Source organism: Sylvia atricapilla, chromosome 23 (genome assembly GCF_009819655.1).
Source record: "Sylvia atricapilla isolate bSylAtr1 chromosome 23, bSylAtr1.pri, whole genome shotgun sequence".
Taxonomy (NCBI): Eukaryota; Metazoa; Chordata; class Aves; order Passeriformes; family Sylviidae; genus Sylvia; species Sylvia atricapilla.
Window position 1 is genome coordinate 76,568 of NC_089162.1, and position 20,650 is coordinate 97,217.

General features: G+C 41.1%; 1 protein-coding gene across 1 annotated transcript in view; it reads right to left on the reverse strand.

Moving 5' to 3' along the window:
• PRDM10 (PR/SET domain 10) overlaps positions 1-20,205 on the reverse strand; it is a 35,107-nt gene extending 14,902 nt beyond the window's left edge. The window contains 12 exon segments of the mRNA XM_066334691.1: positions 1,192-1,421; positions 3,440-3,569; positions 4,500-4,617; positions 5,216-5,288; positions 7,206-7,409; positions 8,516-8,757; positions 9,147-9,354; positions 10,309-10,428; positions 13,098-13,157; positions 14,738-14,905; positions 16,641-16,833; positions 20,087-20,205. Of these exon segments, the coding sequence (XP_066190788.1) occupies positions 1,192-1,421; positions 3,440-3,569; positions 4,500-4,617; positions 5,216-5,288; positions 7,206-7,409; positions 8,516-8,757; positions 9,147-9,354; positions 10,309-10,428; positions 13,098-13,157; positions 14,738-14,905; positions 16,641-16,733 (1,646 nt within the window). The 5' untranslated portion in view covers positions 16,734-16,833; positions 20,087-20,205.
• Positions 20,206-20,650: the final 445 nt, after the last annotated feature.

Here is a 20,650-nt window from a genome sequence, read left to right on the forward strand (position 1 = left end):
ACAAAGAAGTAACATCAGAATTTCTGGCCCTTTTCTTCCTACATTCATTATTTCAGAGGATCCTAAGTTCTCATTGGTTCCACTGTTCAGGGAACATGGTCAACACTTTCTTTTCTTACTGAGGACACTGTAGTATACTATAAGCAGTACATCCTTATGCTCTGTCAAAACTTCAGCATCTCGCCTCTGTACTCTGTTATATACTCTTCAATACATTCAGTAAAAAATCCCCAAGCATTCTAACATATGAAAATGAAATCACTGGTAGAAACTTGTCATTCAGAGACTAGCAAAGCATTTTGTATGGGTCAGAAGTGTGCAGTTTGATGTCGCCCAAGCCAAACTCTCCTTCAAGACATTCCACAGCATTTTTGGGGTAGACATCAACATTGGTCTTGCAATATATATTACTGTAAACTGCAAGCAAAATTTGGCTCACATCTTCCTGTACAGTATAGTTACTCAACTCTTGTAATCCTTCCTCATCCCCTAAAAATGAACCCTTACCCCCACTGCAGCTGTTTCTTTCCTTAATCCGAAGTTAACACATGGAAGAAAAAGATTTTAAGCTAAATAAACTGATCTCCCAGTAACAAAGCTTCAAATGATTATTTGCTTGAATCATTTCCCTCCTACACATAGTAGAGAAAAAGCAGCTCAGCCAGTTGACAGAGCTCAGGTTCAAAGTGTCTGTTCTTAACACAGGTTTTGCTCTCAAAGGCAGGGTTTTCTACCCCAAAAAAGGACTTTATCACTAAGTACCATCATCATCTAAGTGGAACCACGCTAAGGTGTGGCTCCTCTTCAGCAATTATTAGCAAGAGAGTTCTGAGAGACACAGACAGTACTGTGAGCAAGTCGTTAGTCTGTGGCCACAGCACCACAATTTTGCCAGCTGTTGAAGCACCCCTGCTTGCCAGCTTGGATGGACTGTGTTTCCAAGCAAGAATTACTGTGATGGAATTCATCAGCTCCAGCTCTTGACCAGTTCTCACTAGCACTATGATGATACTGGTCATTTATGTGAGATTTGTCTTCCTCTCACTGCAAAGAAAACTGCTAGGAATGAGATGCTTATTTGGGATTTGGAAATTGATAGGACAGTGAAAGGAGGACCAAGCTAGCCCTGGCAGGCAGGCCTAGGCATTCCCTGGTTACAGTGAATGTGATCCCCCATCCTCTGGTGCTTACCCCTGATGCGCTTTGCTCCGCCTCATGTCATCTGCTGTCATGATGCTCTGCGTGGGCACCGTGCTACCCTCATGCTGCTGCGGCTGTACATGGAGCACATGGTTTTCCTGCTGCTGCAGTGCTGCCTGCGGCTCTGGTGGCACCGGAGTCTGTTCCTGCTGATCCAGCCCGTTCAATGGGGCTTGTCTGGCCTCATCAAACTGCCCCTTGCTGGAAAAATGCAGCAAGTCCTGAAATCGCAAATCACACAACCAGTGATTATTCCCCCACCCACCTGAAAAAACACTTTGATAATATGCAGCAGACAAGATTTGTACGTATTTAATCATAAGCTATAAACAAAACAGTGTAGTGTAGTGTCTATGCTAACTCATACAGTTCTACTGCTGCTTTCAGCACATTACCTTCACCTACAGCAGCATCATCCAGAGCACCAGGGAGGCAGTGCTGCAGGTGGGTAACTCTCTATGGGCCATCCATTTGTCTGACCAGCCACAGACAATCAGCATTATCTGCTGTTATAGTCAAGAAGGCTCTTCTGCATTCAGGACTATTTCTGCTTTAACCAAAAGTCACTAGTGCAGACCCAGGAAAGGACAAAATTTCTGTCCTGTGGAAACTGTTGCTGCTTTGAAACACTGTGTGTCATTCTGCAGTGTCTTCTCCTTTCTAACAAACTATCTGGAGTGCTGAACTGGAAAGTGACAAATGACGTGATCACACTGGGCACTATGTCATTTTTATCTAGTCTCCAGCTCTGCATACATCAGTTCCATATATCACACAAAACTCGTTTTCCTGCCCTTTTGCATTAGCATAAAAGGGAGGTGATGTGAGCAGGAAGTACATCCCAAAAATCTACATTCTCTCCCTTTAAGTTCCAATTACTCTTTTGGAATGGAATCATCATTTGTTATGTGAAAAAACACACTTAGATCCTTATTTGACACCACTTAATTTAACTGAAGAAACTTACAAGCACAAGTTAGCAAACGGAGCACCAGACTTCATCTTCAATTATGTCAGCTGAAGGCTGGTGCTATCAATACACAAAAGTGGGTGTGTGAGAAGAAAACCAAGGAATGAGGCCGTTACAGACTGTAAGTGCTTACCAGAAAGAGACTCTTAGTAAACAATACTCCACCTCAGTGTCCAGCCCAGGTCTGGGTAGCAAGTATCTACCTTGCTGACACTCAGCTATGCTCTCAGCATCCTGATTCTCCAGTTTCCAGGCAGAACTTGTGCCCAACTTTAGTGAGGTGAGCAGACCTCCAACAGCTTGAGACATCACCTTCTCCCACTGCACAGACATGTGAGCCAGCCTGGGCCATGGTCCAAGCTGGCAGGACACAAGCCAGCTCTCCAGTCCAGAGGCCACTCACACACTGGAAAGCGCCCAGCAAGCACCATCTCTCCAGACTGAAGGGTTTGGGATCAGCATTAGTTTTATTTGTCTAAATGAGGTTGGCATGTGTCATGTCAGCCTGTAGAGAGGGTGAGCTCACAAGTGGCTGCCCCTAATGCAGCATTTAGGGCATTGCAGCAGGAATTTAGAGGCAGAGTATACATTCCTCCCTCTTGAGTCAGCACAGAGGCATGACCTAGTGAGATGCCAGAGGAAATTACCACTCCAGATATCAGCTTTCAGCTAAGTCATAAACCAGAGCACTGATCCCTCCTGTCACTGCTCATAAAAGGACTTAGAGGTAACCTAAGCATGGTAAGCATCAGAGAATTTAGCCTTTTTACTTAAAAGCATCATGTTGCATCCCTGCAGAATATAACAAACAGCTACAAGCAAAGAATGTTTTGCAATAAGCCTACCTAAAGGAGGCTCTTCTGTTAATATTAAAACATCATAAAGAATCATATCTCAAACTGATTTAATTCCACCAGCAACCATTGTAAGAGCAGGCTGATCTCACGTTCCAGAAAGGACAAATAGGAGCCTGAATTCCTGTTCGTTTTACTGTCTAAATTACTTCTGTGAGGCTGCTAAACTGCCACAATAACCCACCTCACTTCTTAGTGCTTTGGAGTGAAACTTGCTGCAGAAATCAAAGTGATTTTAAAGGTTTATAGAAGAGAAGTAGTGTGCTCTCCTGGCAGAGAATTCCAGCTAGAAACCAAGAATTAATCATGTGTAAGTCCAAAGCATACCCTCAGTTTGCACTGATGCCCCAAATACTTTTAGTCAAGAATTTAGATTCCACGTGCTATTTTTTCCCCTCCATCTCCAAAAATATACCTGTGTCCCTTCTTCACACTTTTCACCATTTTCACTGGTTACTTCCATGCGCATGAATTTGGGAGGGCGTCCAGGACGTCTGCCTGGTCCAAATCTCCTCTTTCCTCGCCCACGACCTCGGCCTCTGGCTCTGCAGAATACAAGAGTGCTCCAGGTTATATATGAAAAAAGATGAATTTGGATTCTCCACTGACTGTGCTTTTTTTCCTCAGCATCCCTAGTCACCCATTCAACTCAGCAAAAATGATGCAGTAAATAAAAAGCAGTAAATAATAAAGACTGAAGAAATTCTGGCAGTAAAAATAATGGCTTTCTGGCTGGTAGCTATTTATTTTGTGCTTTATGAGAAACCAAGGTTCAGAACATATTAAACTTCTATCAGCAAACAAGAGACCAAGAGGACTACCTGCTTCCATCCAGCCCTCTGCATGGCAAGGCTCCCACTTCAACACTTCAGTTTATGGTGTGCTGGAAGCATTTTCAGCATGATGGAACAAGCACACAAGGAAACCCATTTAAAATCTGAAGCCATAACATCCCTCCCCAAAAAGTGCTCAGCTGTTGATGTCAGGCACTAAACAGAACGGAACAATTTTATGTCAAAAATGCAGAACAGAGTCACTTCCTATATTTCAGGAGAAAGAAGGCACCAATGTCTTCTGCTCTGTAAAAGGTGTTTTTAATAGGTCAGGATAAACTGTATTGCCAGGCCAATGAGGCACTAGAAGCCTTGTTTTCCAAGCTCTGTACTTCCATATCTCTGAGAAACGTAGTATTTCAACACCGTGATACCGAAACATTACACGTATTTAACATAAAAAAAAAAAAAATGGAAACAAAAAACCCTCACCAGTTTCAACAGAGTATTTCTTTCTCTCAAGCTACTTCTTTCACAGAGTCTCTTGTACCAGTCAGCCTCCTACTGCCATGATTTTTCCTTCTGGTGCTGAGTTGATCTATCCTGAGTTGGTCACCAAGATTTGCAGGACAAAGTCCCTCCTTTCTGTACGTTTGGGGAAGCACCACAGTGATCCACAAACAAAGCTAAGGCTGTCAGTACCTGCTGAAGAAGTCCAGCTTCTCGTCATGGGAGTTGAGGTGCTGCTGGAGCTGCTCTGAGCTCATGAAACGCCGATTGCACTCGTAACATGGCCAGTTCTTTTCCTGTTCCCTGAGCACTATTGGAAATGTCAATAACACCATTTCACTTATCACAAATTAAACACCTAAGTGTTTTGCCCCCAGCCTCTCTATCCTCTGTGGGGCGTATTTCTCCCATGAAGGTTAGACAGGCTGCAGAATACCCAGCTCTGCTCCACTTTGCTTTTATGCCCTCTGCACTGTGCCATGACCATAGCTCATCACAGAGAGACAAAGATCACTGCAGACAATTCCTATGGACTATCAACACTGTTAGAAATTCAGGGGGATTCTGAATTTCCCCCTAAGTTAAGGCATAAGTTAAGGCTGATCAAGTAAAATTTCTAAATCTAAAGCAGTCACACCTCAGTTTATGACACACAGTAGACACTAAGGACAGAAACAGACCTCTTCCTGGGAGGAAGCAACTTAATGCTTCCCAGAAACTGAGGCAAAGGCTTTAATTAAGGTAATATTGTCATGAGAAGAGTTATTGGCAATAAGCCCCAACAGATCTAGTTTAACTTTTCCCAACCCAGCAGAAATTTGGAGCACGATACAGGCCATATACTTGAAAGTAACAGGTGCAACTGGCAACCTCCACCACCACACTGAAAGCAGAAGATCCCAAGTTACCCTTCCTTTCCTCCTCAGTTATGTCATGGATCTTCTGGTTCACAAACTCGGCGTAGGAGGCAGCATACCACACCTGCAGTAGGAGCACAAGGTAACAGGGCACTTAGGTGGAGCCAGAACTAATGGAAATCTATTTGAAAATGGGTTTTAAGCAATACATTTATTTCCCTTGCCTCAACCACTAACTCTTATTGCTGCTTTCATCCTCAATAATAAAGTCCAGTAAGATCAATGTGCTCCCAGTGAGGAATGAAATAGCTTTGCTCAGGAAGTACATTCATTTAATTTAAAGTTCTAGCTTCCTAACATGAATGTTAATCTTGCACATGACAACCAGCAGCTCTAGAGGAAAGAAGGTTCATCTCTTCAAACCCAGCTCCATGTCTGTAAAGGAAGGATGTCAGCAGAGTACTGATATTTGTACTGAGAGGAATGGAAATGTTATTAACTTGGAGGATTTCCCTTTTCTTTCCTGCTCTCTCTACATAGCCAATAGGCAGCACCATGCACATAAGACTCATTTAAATGCTACTGAGCCTCTGAAGGATTGGAGCAATATGCTCCAAAACAAAGATCTGCTAGGCACCAGCATGATAGACCCACTTTTGTTAAACAAGGAATTCAAGGGTTCAGCAAAGACAACAATAAGAGGCAGGAAGACAAAGTTTATTAAAGTCTAAAAGCAGACGCTCATATTCAGCCAATAACTCTTCCATCATTTCATCTGTTTGATGAAAAAGAGTGGAATTTAGAAGAGATTTCTCAAAAAAGGCATCAACAGATTTTCAGCATGAAAAACTTAAGTTTGAGCTTGCAGTGGGCCATAGAGGTGAGTAGGATTTCAAGGACTCTCCAGCAGGTGTGTCACTGCAGGAATCTTACCAGCTGAACAAAGATGAAAGCCTGGAGCTCCTGGACTACACACCTGGCAGGCAAATCAGAACTTCCCAGCTTCAACTACTTCCATCTCTGGACAAAAGGTGCATGAATGCCCCACATCCACTTGGGGAGGGAAATCACCAAGTTACCAAGCCTTTCAATTAGCAAGCCATTTTACCCCAAAAGAAACTACTAGCACAAAGAAATAAAAATGATCCTCCTCACATTGAGGGCTGTACAGATTTAAAGTCTGATTTCAAATTGTTTTAAAAACTGTTGAGAAAATGTTGTTTGAATACTCCTAAAATGGATTTGTAAGATTTCTAGTAATTCAGCTTAAAAAAAAAGTAAGGACTGATTTCAGATAGTCCTGCTATTAAACAGTGTAAGTAGGCTTTTGCTGTGATGTAGTAAGTGCACTTACTGAACAATTGTTTCTCCAGACAAATTGTTGAAATCTACATGCAAGAAGAAATTTGAAGAACAACATTTCCTGATAAAAGAATTTTTTGTCCTCCTCCCACAGTGTCCCCAAAAATGTTGAAAATTAAGGTCATCTCAGCCAGCCACGCTGCGTTGATCTCAACTTAATCAATAAATTTTTAGATGGAATAAAAAGCAAACCACAGGGAATTCACAATATCCTTGTATCATTTTTCACATGCAAACTTTCAAAAGCTCCAGGAAAGCCAGGTGAAGGGAGACACCAAATTCACTCAAGGCACCAGAAAACAAGTCAGGAACACACAGCGCTAACTGGAAAGGGCATTCAGAATTTAAAAAAATATGATTGCTGCAATAAAAATTAGATTGTATCAGCAAAATATATGCTCTGTAAAGTATATGCTGTATAGGCTCTTATGCATGAGAGGGAGAGGCAAATAATTTACATATTTTTATTTTAAACTTCCTTATGAGTCAAAGCTCATTAAAATACCTATGTTGGTGACTAACTATTTACTGATTTCAGTGACACTCAATTCAGGCCATCAAAGGAAAAAGCTCTACAACTATTCACAGGAGTAGTTTCTGGCACTTATTAAGCAGGAACTTTTAAGGTACTATTTAATCAGTAGAAGAAGAGAATCCTGACACTCAAGCAATGCCATACCTTGAGTTCCTGCTTGGGCTCCACATTTTTAATGGTGGTGTAATAAATGTGGTGGCCATACTGATAGGCCACCAGGTTCTGCTCCAGGTGGTTTTGAGCTGGACGCACAAACATCATCCAGTTACACAGAGCCTCACTGGAAAGTTCAAACCACAGGTCCTCTTGCAAATCTCTGTCTTTTCTGTCACCCTTATCAAGAGAAACCTGTAGCAAAATCCAATTACATGTGACTGTAAGTGCCTGGCAGCACAAAAGAATTTGAGTTACTAAGAAAACTACTGTGGCCATGCAACTGTTACATTAGGGGAACAATGAAGGCATAGCTAATTTTCTCTCTGTGCTAACATGTATCCAGAAATAGGCAGAAAAATATTTAGCCACAGGTAAAGAATAAGGAGGAGGGCACAATGGATCCTTCCAACGCTTTCAGGGACAAAAATCATTCATTAAAGGGTTCAGGCATAGTACGAGCATGTGACTATAACAAATGACACACTAAAGCTTTAGCTTTAGTAAGCTAAAGCTGTAAGCTGTAGCTTTAGAAGGCTACAGAAACATCAGTCAGAAGTTTCTAACACTTTTCCTTTCATTTCTTGACTCATTACATCGCCTCAAGCAGGAAGCAGCACTTCTTTAGGTGAACTTCTCTTGGTTGCTGAATCTGCCTATGGTCACAACTTGCTTGTCAGACACTGACCATCACAGCCCTCCTAAGACTGGATCTAAACTCCAACTAATAAACAATCAATTTTTAGTAGAAAAACCAGTAAATAAATGGATTTGAGGATAAAAGTCACTCAAATCCATTTTACCCTATGCCAATTACTTGGCAAAAGAAAGGGAATAAAAATATCTCCTCTCCCCTATATCTTACGAAGAGAAAGGTAAGAAAAATATCTTGAACTGAGGTTACAACATAACACAAAAGAATGACTGCAGAGCGTTCTCAGAAGGGGCTGCTATTTTTATGTCCAGATGTCGCTTCAGCTTATGTGAGAGTGATTCACAGCCTTCCATGTTATGCATACTATATATACATATATACATACACACACACACGCGCATATATATCTCTCTCTATATACATATATATATATATCCTATCACCATAATGCCAGAACATTTACCAGGATTAGTGTGTCACCCTGAATAACAGAGCATATTTGAAGCCAAAGCAATCTCGGTATTTCTTAGTTACATTCAGAGATGAAAGTTACAAAACAACTCTAGCGAATTGATCAAGGTAGAGTGACAAATTAATAAAAATCAAAGCTTAGGCACAAAATTATTCCCCCTTTTCTCACCCTTACCTTCAAATGGATATAGCAGTCTTTGAGCTCAGTCTGTCTGACCAGGGGTCCTTCCACAGGCCCAAACTGTGTACGCTTTGGGATACGCCTTTTGGAGAACACACCTCCCAAAAACCTGTCTATATAGAGCACCAGGGGAAGGCTGGCCCTCGCCCTGGTCAGCACAGGCCGGTTTGGGATGGGATGCAAAGGTCCATGTTTCGGACACACTGAGGGATGCGCGTTATTACACTCTTCACACCCTGCAACATAAAGCCAGAGAGGATGTGACTTTCAGGCAGACACACACACACCAGCTCAGAGACAGCCTTATCTCTCTCTAAACGTCTTTGATTCAGCTGTGGGAACACTTATGCCAATAGTCTGTCTACATTTTAAAATATTAGACAGGCCAGTGTCCAGCAAAATAAGAACACAGGAGTTCAGAGACTTCACTAAAGACGGAATTTTGTCTTTTCAGTAAAGTAGCCCAATCAGAGTTCACATTTCTGGGAAGAAAGACTCACATTTACTCATTACTGCTAAAATCTGATTGGTTTTTACCTCTCTTTACTAAAGGGCTGATGGAGAGGGAAGAAAAAAGGGCAGGGAGGGCAGGTAGTACACGCTACATATTACTGCACATGCTTACACAAATCATTAGGATCAAAGGGTCGAGGTGGATCTGGATCCCATTCATCCATGTCAGTGTCTTCCCCATCTTCATCCTCATCTTCATCCTCATCATCTTCCTCTTTTGTTTCTATCCTTTCCATTTGATTCTGCAGAGGTGCTAAATGATCAGAACCATCCACAGTCTCCATAGGAGGTAACACCTGGTTATGCACCGGTAATGATGCCTGAGGAGAGAATTCACAAACAATTAAAGCTGATTCATAAAGAACACCACAAGGACAAGCAATGAAGGTCCTTGCTAGTTTACCCTTCCTGCTGCCTCTGGTAACCGAGAGGAGAACAAGGGAAGTTGCTAAATGGCTGCCAAAGGATGTTTTGCATGGCTCACTGCTGCTGATGGCCTCACTCAAAACATCTGTATTACTCACTGCCTGGCTCTACCCTGCCACAGACTCAGTTCTCAGAAGAAACTGAACTCAGAGGAACTTCTAGACCTTTGCAGGAAGTTTGAAACAAGGTCCAGGCTCTTCAGATATTACCTAGAGCCTAAAGCTGTATTTTAAATTTTGTACAAGTGAGAGAATCCTGCACTTTGGCACATGATCTTTACAATCCAACAAAACCAATCCCCAGAGTAAAAAGGTAGAGGGCAATAAGGGGTGAGGTAACATGGAGACTATATATAAACTATGGGACATGAAGGACAGTTGAGGGCATTGCATTCTTCCACTAATTTTCAAATTTAGTCTTTCCTTCCTTAAAAGGACCGCAACATTTGAAGTTTGATGCATATTCCATCACCCACACAAGTTTTTCAGGTAGAGAACAAGAAATATTACACCCAGCAGAACTGCCTGAAAACACTGATGAGGAAACCCAGTGGATATGTCAGTCAGCACTACACCTTCCATTAACTTCACTTTTCAGCACTGATAGAACTTTAAGGTGACTGCTCACAGAACCATCTGTGAAACAGGTTTCTCTGTATATTAAATATGTGATCTCCTAAACCCCTATACATTCCATGGTGAGACTATGGAAGACTAGTGCAAATTTGCACTACAGTTTTTCTCACATCTCCTCCCGGATCACTCACCCACATTTCATCCCCAGAGATGATGGAGCAATGGAATCAGTGCACTTGTACATGGAAAAGGAAAGGGTGCCTGGCAACTTACTCTATCTGCTTGTGGCCCCTGCTCCTGAGCCACTGGCTGGGGGGGGTCAGCAACACTGCCGAGCACGGACAGATTGGTGGGATTCATGCTCTGAGCAGCAGCAGGCAAGAGCACCGTTACCTAAAATCACAGGCACTCATTTTAGCACTGCAGTATTTCCACCAGGCACTTAACACACGGGCAGGGCTCAGTATGTACAGCTCCCTTGAGCCCTGCACTTGCTCAAAAACCATGGCATTCCCAGGATTTTTGGGTTCAAATAGGGATGATGGGCTGGACAGAACCTGCAGCACCTGAGACGAAGGGAAAGGCTTCAAATCTATAAACTTGCAAATTCTGAATTACCTATTACACCTTTTTAATTTAAAGTCCTACACAGCTTGGGTCCAAATTGCACTAAAAACAGATGTTGGGAGCTCTTTAGCTCTTGGTAAAACCAGTGATTTGAGGTCTCTTTTCCTCTATGCTCAAATTTACTTTCATTTTCAAAGGAAAAGGTAAAGAAGGACTAAGAGACATTTCCTTTTTTATTTTTTTTTTTCCTCAAGCAAACCCCTCAGGGGTTGGAACTAGATAAGCTTTAAGGTCACTTGCAATCCAAATCATTGTGTGATTCTATGACCCAGGATTCATTAAAAAAAAACAAGATTGTGTATTGACCTCATGAGAAGCTCAACATCTCAAACAAGAGGATCCCAACAATTATTTTTCTTCGCGTTTGGTCACATTATATATTTTTGCTTACATGCTCATATTTTTGTGCTCTAACAACCAAATTAATGCATTTTACCACACTGCTGTATTCCATTCGGCAATAAAACAAAACACAACTAAGACCCAAGGAATCACCTTTATTGCCTTTTGTTTCCTGCTTATCTGTACAGGAATTTGCACCATTATTCAGTGTAACTTTTCATCCTTCTCTACAGCTGACATCGGGTGGCTTCTATTTTGTGCCTGTGACTGTTAAGCAGCTTTTATGACAAAATCCAAGCTCTTGCCTCTCTGCAGAGTGCTTAATAAATGTCAGATAAAACTGAGAACAGTGAAGTGGACCAGTAGTGAGGGAGCAGACAACAAAATCTGTAATGTAAGCACTCTGTCTTAGAACTCCAAACTAGTTGCGTTGCTTAAAGACATATTTAGAATAATGTATGAAACTCCTGAAAACAATAGCAAAAGACTTCAGAGAATGGTGTGATGGCAAGGAGGAAACCATCATGACAGTCTGGTATTGACACTTCTGATGCCAAGTGGCAACAGAAGAGGCATCGTTATTCTTCCAGTGTGCCAGCAAGGAGGGTCACACAGACTTGGATCTATTTGTAGCCCCTATTAGCATTGCCTACTACTATTCACACCAAACATACCCTTACTTGCACTCCCATGTCAGGCACTGCATGGATTTTGGGCATTATTTTTATAAACCTTTCACTTTCTTCCTACAATAGTTTCTTCTGAAAGACAAGAGGAGTTTTAATTATTATTTTATCATTAGCTGTCAGTTCAGGGATGTCCCTGCCCTGATGTAAAAAGAACTGCAAAGGCAGGAGTTGATATAATGAGGGATTAACTGTTCACCAGAAATTAATATATGTGTTAGGACTGCTGTCAGACAGTGTTGGAATGGAGGACAGGCTGAGGACACACAGACAAGTGCTTCTGGGACAATAACAGCAGATCATCTCTTTTGTCACTGTCATCTGCACTCCACACAAGTAATCTCTATTTTTAATTAAACATATATTTGTTGAATGAGCTTTAAGACAAATTAAATAGGAATTTTACACATCTTAATGCAGGGAAATTGATGGAGGAAAAATTCCACAACAAACCTCCAGAGAATGAGACGACAGGTAACACCTTTATTGTGTCAGTCATTGCTTCTCGTCTATGCCTCAATCATTTAGGTCTTTCAGCAAGAAAATTTGTTTCAGCACACATTCAATGCCTCACTCTGCCCCAAGACTGTCAATAAACACACATTTTAATGATGGCTTTGGTGATGACTCAGATCTAACACATCCATTCACACATGTCATTAAAGACCCACCAAGCAGTAATGATCTTAAGTCTATGACACGCAGAGAATTCCAACCAGAGATCTGAAAGCCCTTGTCTACAGCTGATTACGACAGTGCAGTTCCCAAAGATACCAGTAAGAGTTAGCAACAAAACTTCCGCATCCATGATGGAATGTAAAAAGAATAAGGAAAAATCATCATAACCTTATAAACACAGGCTGCAGTTTTATACTCTTCCCAGACCACCTCACACTGGCAAGCCCAGCACATCTGATAAGGGAGCCAACCACTGAACTTCTTCAGGTTTTGCACTTAATTTCCTGTGATGTTTCTAGTAAACCAGAACTTATTCCAATTTTTCTATCACTCGAGGGCCTTTTGTAGACTTAAAGGCATTTGGATCAGAACCTGTATGAGGACAACTGAAAACCCAGCCGTTCCAAAATGGTACATTCAGATGACATCAGCCACATCTGTTGCAGGGACACTGTTGAAAGGTTTTTCATGCTATCTGGGGCAGTAAATTAGAATTCTTGTTGACTATGAATTAAAGAGAATAAACCCAAAATCATTCATAACTTTTATTGTCCTTCATGCTCAAGCTGGTCATTGGTCTTGATCAGGGTGACAGCACGAGACTAAGATTGTCACTGGACAACTTCAGAGACAGCTCATCACCCTCCTGCACCACAGGAATGTTCCTCTACCTTCCCTAACTGTTCCCCCAAAGTTTTAGGCCCAAAAGGAAAAATATCTCTTCCTTACCTGCTGGGTGGTAGCATCCTGTTGGACGTAAGCCACTTGGGATGGATCTGTAAACAGAGTCTAGACAAAGTGAAAAAGGCTTATCAAAGCAGCCCTGGGGGTATTTACTCCCAACTCACACAAAAGTTACCCTGCCACCACAGAACAACCCACATTTGAGCCTTTATCAGTTCCTAACCTGCCTGTTATCACAGCAAATTACTTCAACTTACCCAAGCAATCTACACACATAGAAACTAAAAATTAGGTAATGCTTCCTAAAGAGTTAATATATTTATGTGGCAATTTGCATCTGTACAGCTGAAGTGTTTAACAGGGTTCATTGTTTTATTTACAAAATCCTTTGGTCATTTGTTGATTTGATAAAATCTATAGGATGAAATTCAATTGCCTTATCTATGCCCTTAATGTGCAACACTTTAAGGCAGGATAGAAGGTAACTGCAAGCTTTTTCCTCCTGAAAATTCACAAGACTGCTGCATACTTTCTTTTGAGGAACTAACATGCACATCCTATATGGGACTTTGATATGGCCAGGATGCTGATTAATTTTATAGAAGCCATGCCAACTTCAATATTCTGCAAGAACAGCCCTGATAAGAATCCCAGGAAAAGCAAGACTAAACATTGACTGAGGCCAGCCTTACTTAGCCAAAACTTGAAATATCTGAGCTTAGCAGCCTAGCTACAACAAAATAAAGCATAGTATAATACAAATTCCTTTAGCATGTGATAATTTCATCTCAGATGCAAAAGAGTGTCTGAATACTACACTACTTTTGACACAATGGCAGCATTCAGAGTTTTGGAGTTAGCTGGCCAGTAACTTCCTGGGAGATATCCTCTCAGGATATCCCTCCACACAGAAGGTGGTTTTCTGGGAGAGCTGAGAGCTACCGAAGACACACTGTACCACATGAGGCCCTGCCAGCATGATGGGGGTGTCAGGTACATGCACTTTGCAGCACAGCTAATCTGCCCCATCAGCAAAGCTATTATAAAACACTCTTGACAAAGCAAGCCTGTTCCTTTCTAATCTGTCCCCACAGAGAGGGGCAGAGATACATAGCATATTGACCCCATATAAATGTGTGCTAAAAGGGAATAAAGGCTACATGGTAATGCAGGAGAAAAAGAATATAAATGGTCTATAAAATCAGCAACTCCGCAAAGACTACAAGAATAAACAGAGATTACATTGAATAAACAGAGATGTTCTGCAAAAAGACACAACTGTTATTGTAACTATCAGTTATCACAACTACTACACAAAACAGAGACTCTTCCAGAGGAACATAGATGGCTCTTAGCTTTTTACTGGATACAAGAGGCGGTATTTCTGGTGAGATTATACTTGTTCTGGAAAACACTTCTGAGTAAATTATAATCTCATCCACCTTCAGTGAAGTAACCAGCATTTCATAATTCATAGCCTTATCATCCTTTGATAAGCAGATTTGCACATCAGACAAATGAACAGCATGAAGTCCCTGCTCAGCAAGGGGCAGAGAAAACTGCTGGGAGCAACTGCCTGCTATTTTCCAGTCATACCACTTGGCTGATAACTGGCTTTCATCCCAAACGAGATTGTTGTGCTTTCTAGGTGCCAAAACCAGGGGTGCGCTCAGAACCACACATGCCTGCGTAGCTTCCACGGGGTGGATGTAAACGAGGGTGTGCTCCGAGGTGTCCACAGAGGTGTAGGAGGTGCCATCAGCCGTATAAACCACCTGCTGTGCGGGGCCGCGCTCCTGCTCGTCACTGTACATGATCTGGGCCACTGTTTCCCCCTCGGGGACAAAGTGCACCTGGGGAACAAACAGATCCTGGACTCGCACCAACACAGGCCAGTGGGACACAGCATCAGAGTCACAGGGTGCCTTGGAAATCAGAGAGAACTTGTGTTCCAAGTAACTTGAATGCAGTGAAAAACACACATTTCAAATCTCACTCAATCATTCTACCAATAGAAATCTGGACACAACTCCCATCAGTCTCCGGCTTTACTCTGCATTGCAACTCAAGATGTAACTGCTACAAAGAGCACTCACCCATACTTAGATCTTGCATGATACTTTGAAAATTTTTAAGGTAACAAGTTTATATTTGAACTGATGTATCTATCAAATTTATTGGGATATTTTTTCTCATGCTCATATCTCTTTCAGGATTTATGATAATAACCTCATTCAACCACTTCTGTAGCTGGAGGTAATTTTTGCTGTCTGATGAGAAGCTAACAGAACTTAGTAACTCTGATACTTCTCAACTTACAGTATTACTATTCTCAGAGGCAGCAGTAGGGCATATTAGACTGCTTCTCTGTAGTATGTATGTGCAACATCAATAGAAATTTCAACTATTTAAGACAAACCTATACCTGAAAACATTACGTACATATTCCAAGGACTACTGGAACAACTTATGTCTAGGGCAGCACTTTAAATCTAAACAAGTCGATTTTATCAGAACATTTTGATCATAACTGATGATCAGTGACTTATATTAAATGACCCAGAACACTGGATTCCAGTGAAAACAGGAACATATTTAGCTTTTGTCATCCTTTACATGCTGAAAAGCATTTTCAGTGTATGGGAAAAACAGGACAGTGAGCAGGAAACCTAGTTTGAGTACAAATATTCATAGCCACATAAAATGATGCCACAGTTACATATTTTGTTTATTTTGTTTCACGTTTTAGCTTATGCTTCAGAAGACACCTAGTACTCCCTTGTGGATGCTCAGTGTTGATTCTGTACAATAAATTCTCTCACAAACACTACAATTTCACATTTGGAAAGCACTCTGCAAATACTCATTAAGCCTTAAAATTGCCATGTGCAAACAGTAGCATGGTTGTCCCACTGTAGAGAGAAGGGAACACAGGACATTGAAAACTTCCTTTCTTTGCAAATTTCGAAGCTGGAAATTCCTAAGAGAGGCAGAATTTCACAGCTTGTGGGTCAAATACCAAGCAGCATCCTTTTTCTGCCATAATTTTTGAGTAAATCAATTTACAGAATTCTAGAAATTCTGAGCTGCACTCAGAGGCAGAGGGACAAGCTGCACACAGCAGAACCTGACTGCATTAGTCACTTACAATTAACATTTCTCCCTTCCTCACTACCCAGATGTCTGGCTGGAAAAAATTACTTGTATTACCTTCCCCAAGGTCCACCCATCAAACTGATTTGAATGATGCCATCAAAAGCGGCTGCTACAGAGCAGAGAGTTTGTTCATGTTCATTATTCTGAACACCCTTGTACTCTCTCCCACATGGTTATAAATATGTTTGGACACTGAAACTTCTACAGCCACTGCCTGCTTTTGTTCAGCTCATTTCAGAGCTCCGTGTCTTCACTGCTGCAGTTTGCACAGCTCAGTTTCTGAAGCTTTAACATCAAATCACCACAGAAATGTTTGTATTTCTGCTCAAATGAAAGCTGAGCTTCTAGACTCTAAATCAGGGCAGAATGGGAACTAACCCTCCCCACCAATCCCAATCCAGCCCAAGCAAAGGCAGAGCTCTGGCTAATCACCTGAGCAGTGTTCTGTTCCTGTGCTGCAGACTCAGTCCACACCTGAGGACTTTCCTCTTTCAAGTCCATCTCCTCCCTGCCTGGGTGCTCCATGAGGAGAAAAAAGATCTACTAGAGAAATGTCTGGCTGAAGGGATTCATCTGTTCAATGCATTTCTGCTTCCAGAAGACCAGGTGATCTTCAGCAACATGGCTGTAAAAAAAAACAGAGAACAGAGACATTAAAATCACCATGACACATGGCATGGAGCTATGAGTGATTTATCAGCTCCTACACTTCAGTAACACAGAGTAAAGCAGGTTTGACTTTACAAACACTTCCTACAAGACCCAAACACCTTACATTATAGGAATAAACAGAAATCTTATCTCACTGAGCATGGTCAAGTCCTGCTGTTCACCACTTTCCGTGTGCCATTAAGGAGGAAGCAAATCAACCATTGCATCAACTGCACTGAAAGATTACACTGAATTCTTTCTGTATGTCTTTCCTTGGCCACAGGCCATCCACACCAGCATCTCCTCATTGTCCTTCTGGTACCTACAGGCCTAGAAATCAATAAATAATGCAAAAACTAGACCTGAGGCTTCCAACAAGAAAACACTATGTTCAGAGATGCCTGAATTGTTTGAGCACCAACTGATTTTCCATGTACAGATAGACTTGACCTTGGACAAAACCCCAGTCCCAGGTTAGTACACAGTATTACAATAGCCAATTACTAAAAAAACCAATGAATCTTAAACTTTCAGGGATCCTGACAAACTGCTCCCAAGCATAGCTTTATTCACCTCTTGCAATTTTATTGGGGCCTCAATCTGCCATTGGAATCCCAGAAGGGTAACCTACAGCTCTGGTGATTGGTTTAGTTGGTGGTTCAGCACCTTCCCAATCCTTCGTCTCTGATGTCATATTAAAACACAGGCCAAGAATTATCATGAGGCTGAGCCCATTTCATTTCTCAGCTACTCCAGTTAACTCTATTTTATATCCAGTGACTTGCTGAGCTGATCCAACACCAGTACTCATCTGTGCACCAGGAAGGAAGCAGAAGGCTCCTTGCTGATGCTTTCATTCATTTGCATTTTAAATGCAAATTATTTTAGTCATAATTCATCCCTATAAATGCTAGCATTTGGCTTGTCATTGACAAACTGAAAAATAGATAAGGAGAGGTAAAAAAAGCAGCAGGCACTTTCTGTCTCCTCCTAATTTTGCCAGCAAGGACTAAGCTGGGCACATCTGAGCACTGACTGTTCCACTGGCCTGGCCAGCATGGATAAATCACCAGGGCAGGGAAGTTTTGGGCTAACGTCACTGGACTACGTGGTGGAGCAAAAAATTTGTATTACTTACATACAAAGAAAAACACTGGGAAAGATATTTCTAGGCATTGCTAGACACCAAGTCATGCTGTTACTGGTGACTGGAGTTAACACCTGCTGTCACACGCTGAGCAACCCAGCACTGGTGGGCCCCACAAAAGCAGACGCTGAGGAACTGTTCTGACTTTCTCTTATATCCAAACATCTCCAGTTATGGAAATACAGGGACAGAAGTCTCATCTCCATTAATATTGCTTGATACAAAACATCCCCAAAATGCATTTAGAAGAAAAATTAAAATTAAATCCTTATACCAGCATTCAATGCCTGATCTTAGCATGAACAAATTAACTGCAGCAAACATTTAGAAGTTATAAACACCAGCCTTTCTCTCAAGTGTGGAAAGTCAGGGCAATTTATAGATAAATATTATTTATTTATATATTCAAGTGCACATATGCTCTGATCTATAAATAAATACCATCCATCCCTACACAGAACCTTTCTCCTAGCTACCTGTTATGTTATTAAGGATTAAATTAGGGATTTTCTTATATCTAATCCTACCTCATGCACTGACCTCCTTCACTCATTTTATCAGAATATATAAATATATACATTTATCAGGTGTATGATCACCTCCACCCAATTGAAATGTGACAGCATTTATGTCAGTAGCACTGTGAACAACTTCTTTGCAAAATTTAACACCTATCCTGTTGATACTCTTCAGCTAGTTTATCCATAACAGCTCTTTTCCTAGACTGCCAGTATAAATCAAGAGCCAATTCAAGTAATTGCACTAACAGTAGCTGGCAGTTTAATCAATTAACCAACTGCTTAGAAAACTAAAAATAAAAACAAACATTAAAGGTTTCAATTTGGAGTGGTTTGATTTTTTTAAAAAATATAATTACCCTGTTAAAAAGAATGCAATTACATTAACTACTAATTGAATTAAGAGAAAGGTACAGTTCTGGCTTACTCCACATGGTCCAACAAGTAGCAGAATTTTTGGCTGACCTTCCCCACCAGCAGACACTGAAGGTCTGAAGAAAGATGCTGACTCACTCCTGCAGAGTCATTTTGGTACAGATAACTTACAACTCGAGTACAAAGGAGACTTAAGGGTTCAGGCAGGGTCTTTAAAAGACAAAACTGAGTATTAAGATTCATCTCTGAAAAAAGCAGTACCAAAAAGTTGGTAACAAAAAGCAGAAGACAGTCATTTCATGGTTCTGAAAGTTGGCACTAACTTAAAATCTTGGGGGGGAAAAAAGCTAGGCTGAGACAAATTCAGTGGCCCAGTGCTGAAAATTCTATAAACAGTCAAGTTATTGCTGTTCTTGACAGAAATGAAAATAATAAACAGCTCAGCCCAGACAATTGTGCAGCAATAAGGGACAATAGTAGGAACAGCAGGATTTGCTAATGCTTTCAACTTCTGTACTTCCAAATTCACCCTCAGATCTGTCTCTGGTATGCATTCTCACAGTACATCTGTAATTATGAAGACACACTAAAAAGCCCATTTCCCTGAAAACATGAATGTGCTGAGAGCAAAGGCAACTCAGGAGGAGACAGGCCATCCCCCAGAGAGGTCCCAGGGCAAATAAACAGGGTGTGGGGGCAGGTGCAGGTGTTGAAATTCAGCTGTGAAACAAGCCCTGCAGTCAAGGCCAGGAGCTGGAAAAATTGTATCTCAAGTCACTGACAACAGAACTGCCACAAAACACCAACACCTGAGCAAGTTTTCTGACACTAACTACAAGACCAAATTAATTTTGCTCACTGGTCCTCCATAGGATGCTCCTTGTTAATCCTGCACAATCTTATTTCCTTCCCTAGATCCTGCTCTCAATACCCATTACAGCCCTGACACTGTCAGCCAGTGTCTGAAATTTTAACCATTTCCCTGTGGTCTCCTCTTAGCTTTGGTAGTTTTTTAGCAGAAATAAATGTGAAACTTTGGACAGAAGCACTGCACTGGCATGCAGGGAGCACTCTCTGCTTGCCTCCACACTCTTTTCCCATGGATTATCTTTGCAATGTTGATTTTTCTTACAGTATCAAGCATATTAGACATTTCAGACAAGCTAAATAAACACCACGACATGCACCTCAACAGGAAGCTCTGCTGCATCCAAGGGATTACCATAAGAATCTCTGTAACAGAAATTGAAAATCAGTTGCAGAAATCCTAAAAGAAAAAGATAAAGATAAAAGGATAAAAGTCATTGTGATAGGACAACTCAGTTTTTTCTCAGTATGAAGAAAGTAGGTTACATTTTGTAATAAAAATCCATATAGATATTCAGTAAAACAGCAATCCAAACAGCTTGCCTAAATTCATGTTAAATTTATGTGTTATGTATTTCATAACTACATTCTCTCCACTATAAAATATAAGAGGCCTGGCTCAAATACTATTAGGATACCCCTTTTTTTGTTGTTTTGTTGTTGTTGTTTTATTTTGGTTTGGTTTGGGGTTTTGTTTGTTTGTTTTTGTATGCTCCTAGCAAGTACTTCAGTAACTTGAGATTATGAAATTTTACTTCTTAATTTTCTGAAAGTTGAAAGATTAGTCAATTATGACACATCACCCAATAGTCAACCAAAATTCTGCCAGCACCCCAATGCTTTCATACAACCCAATGAGCATCACAAACATAAGCAAGAAGCAA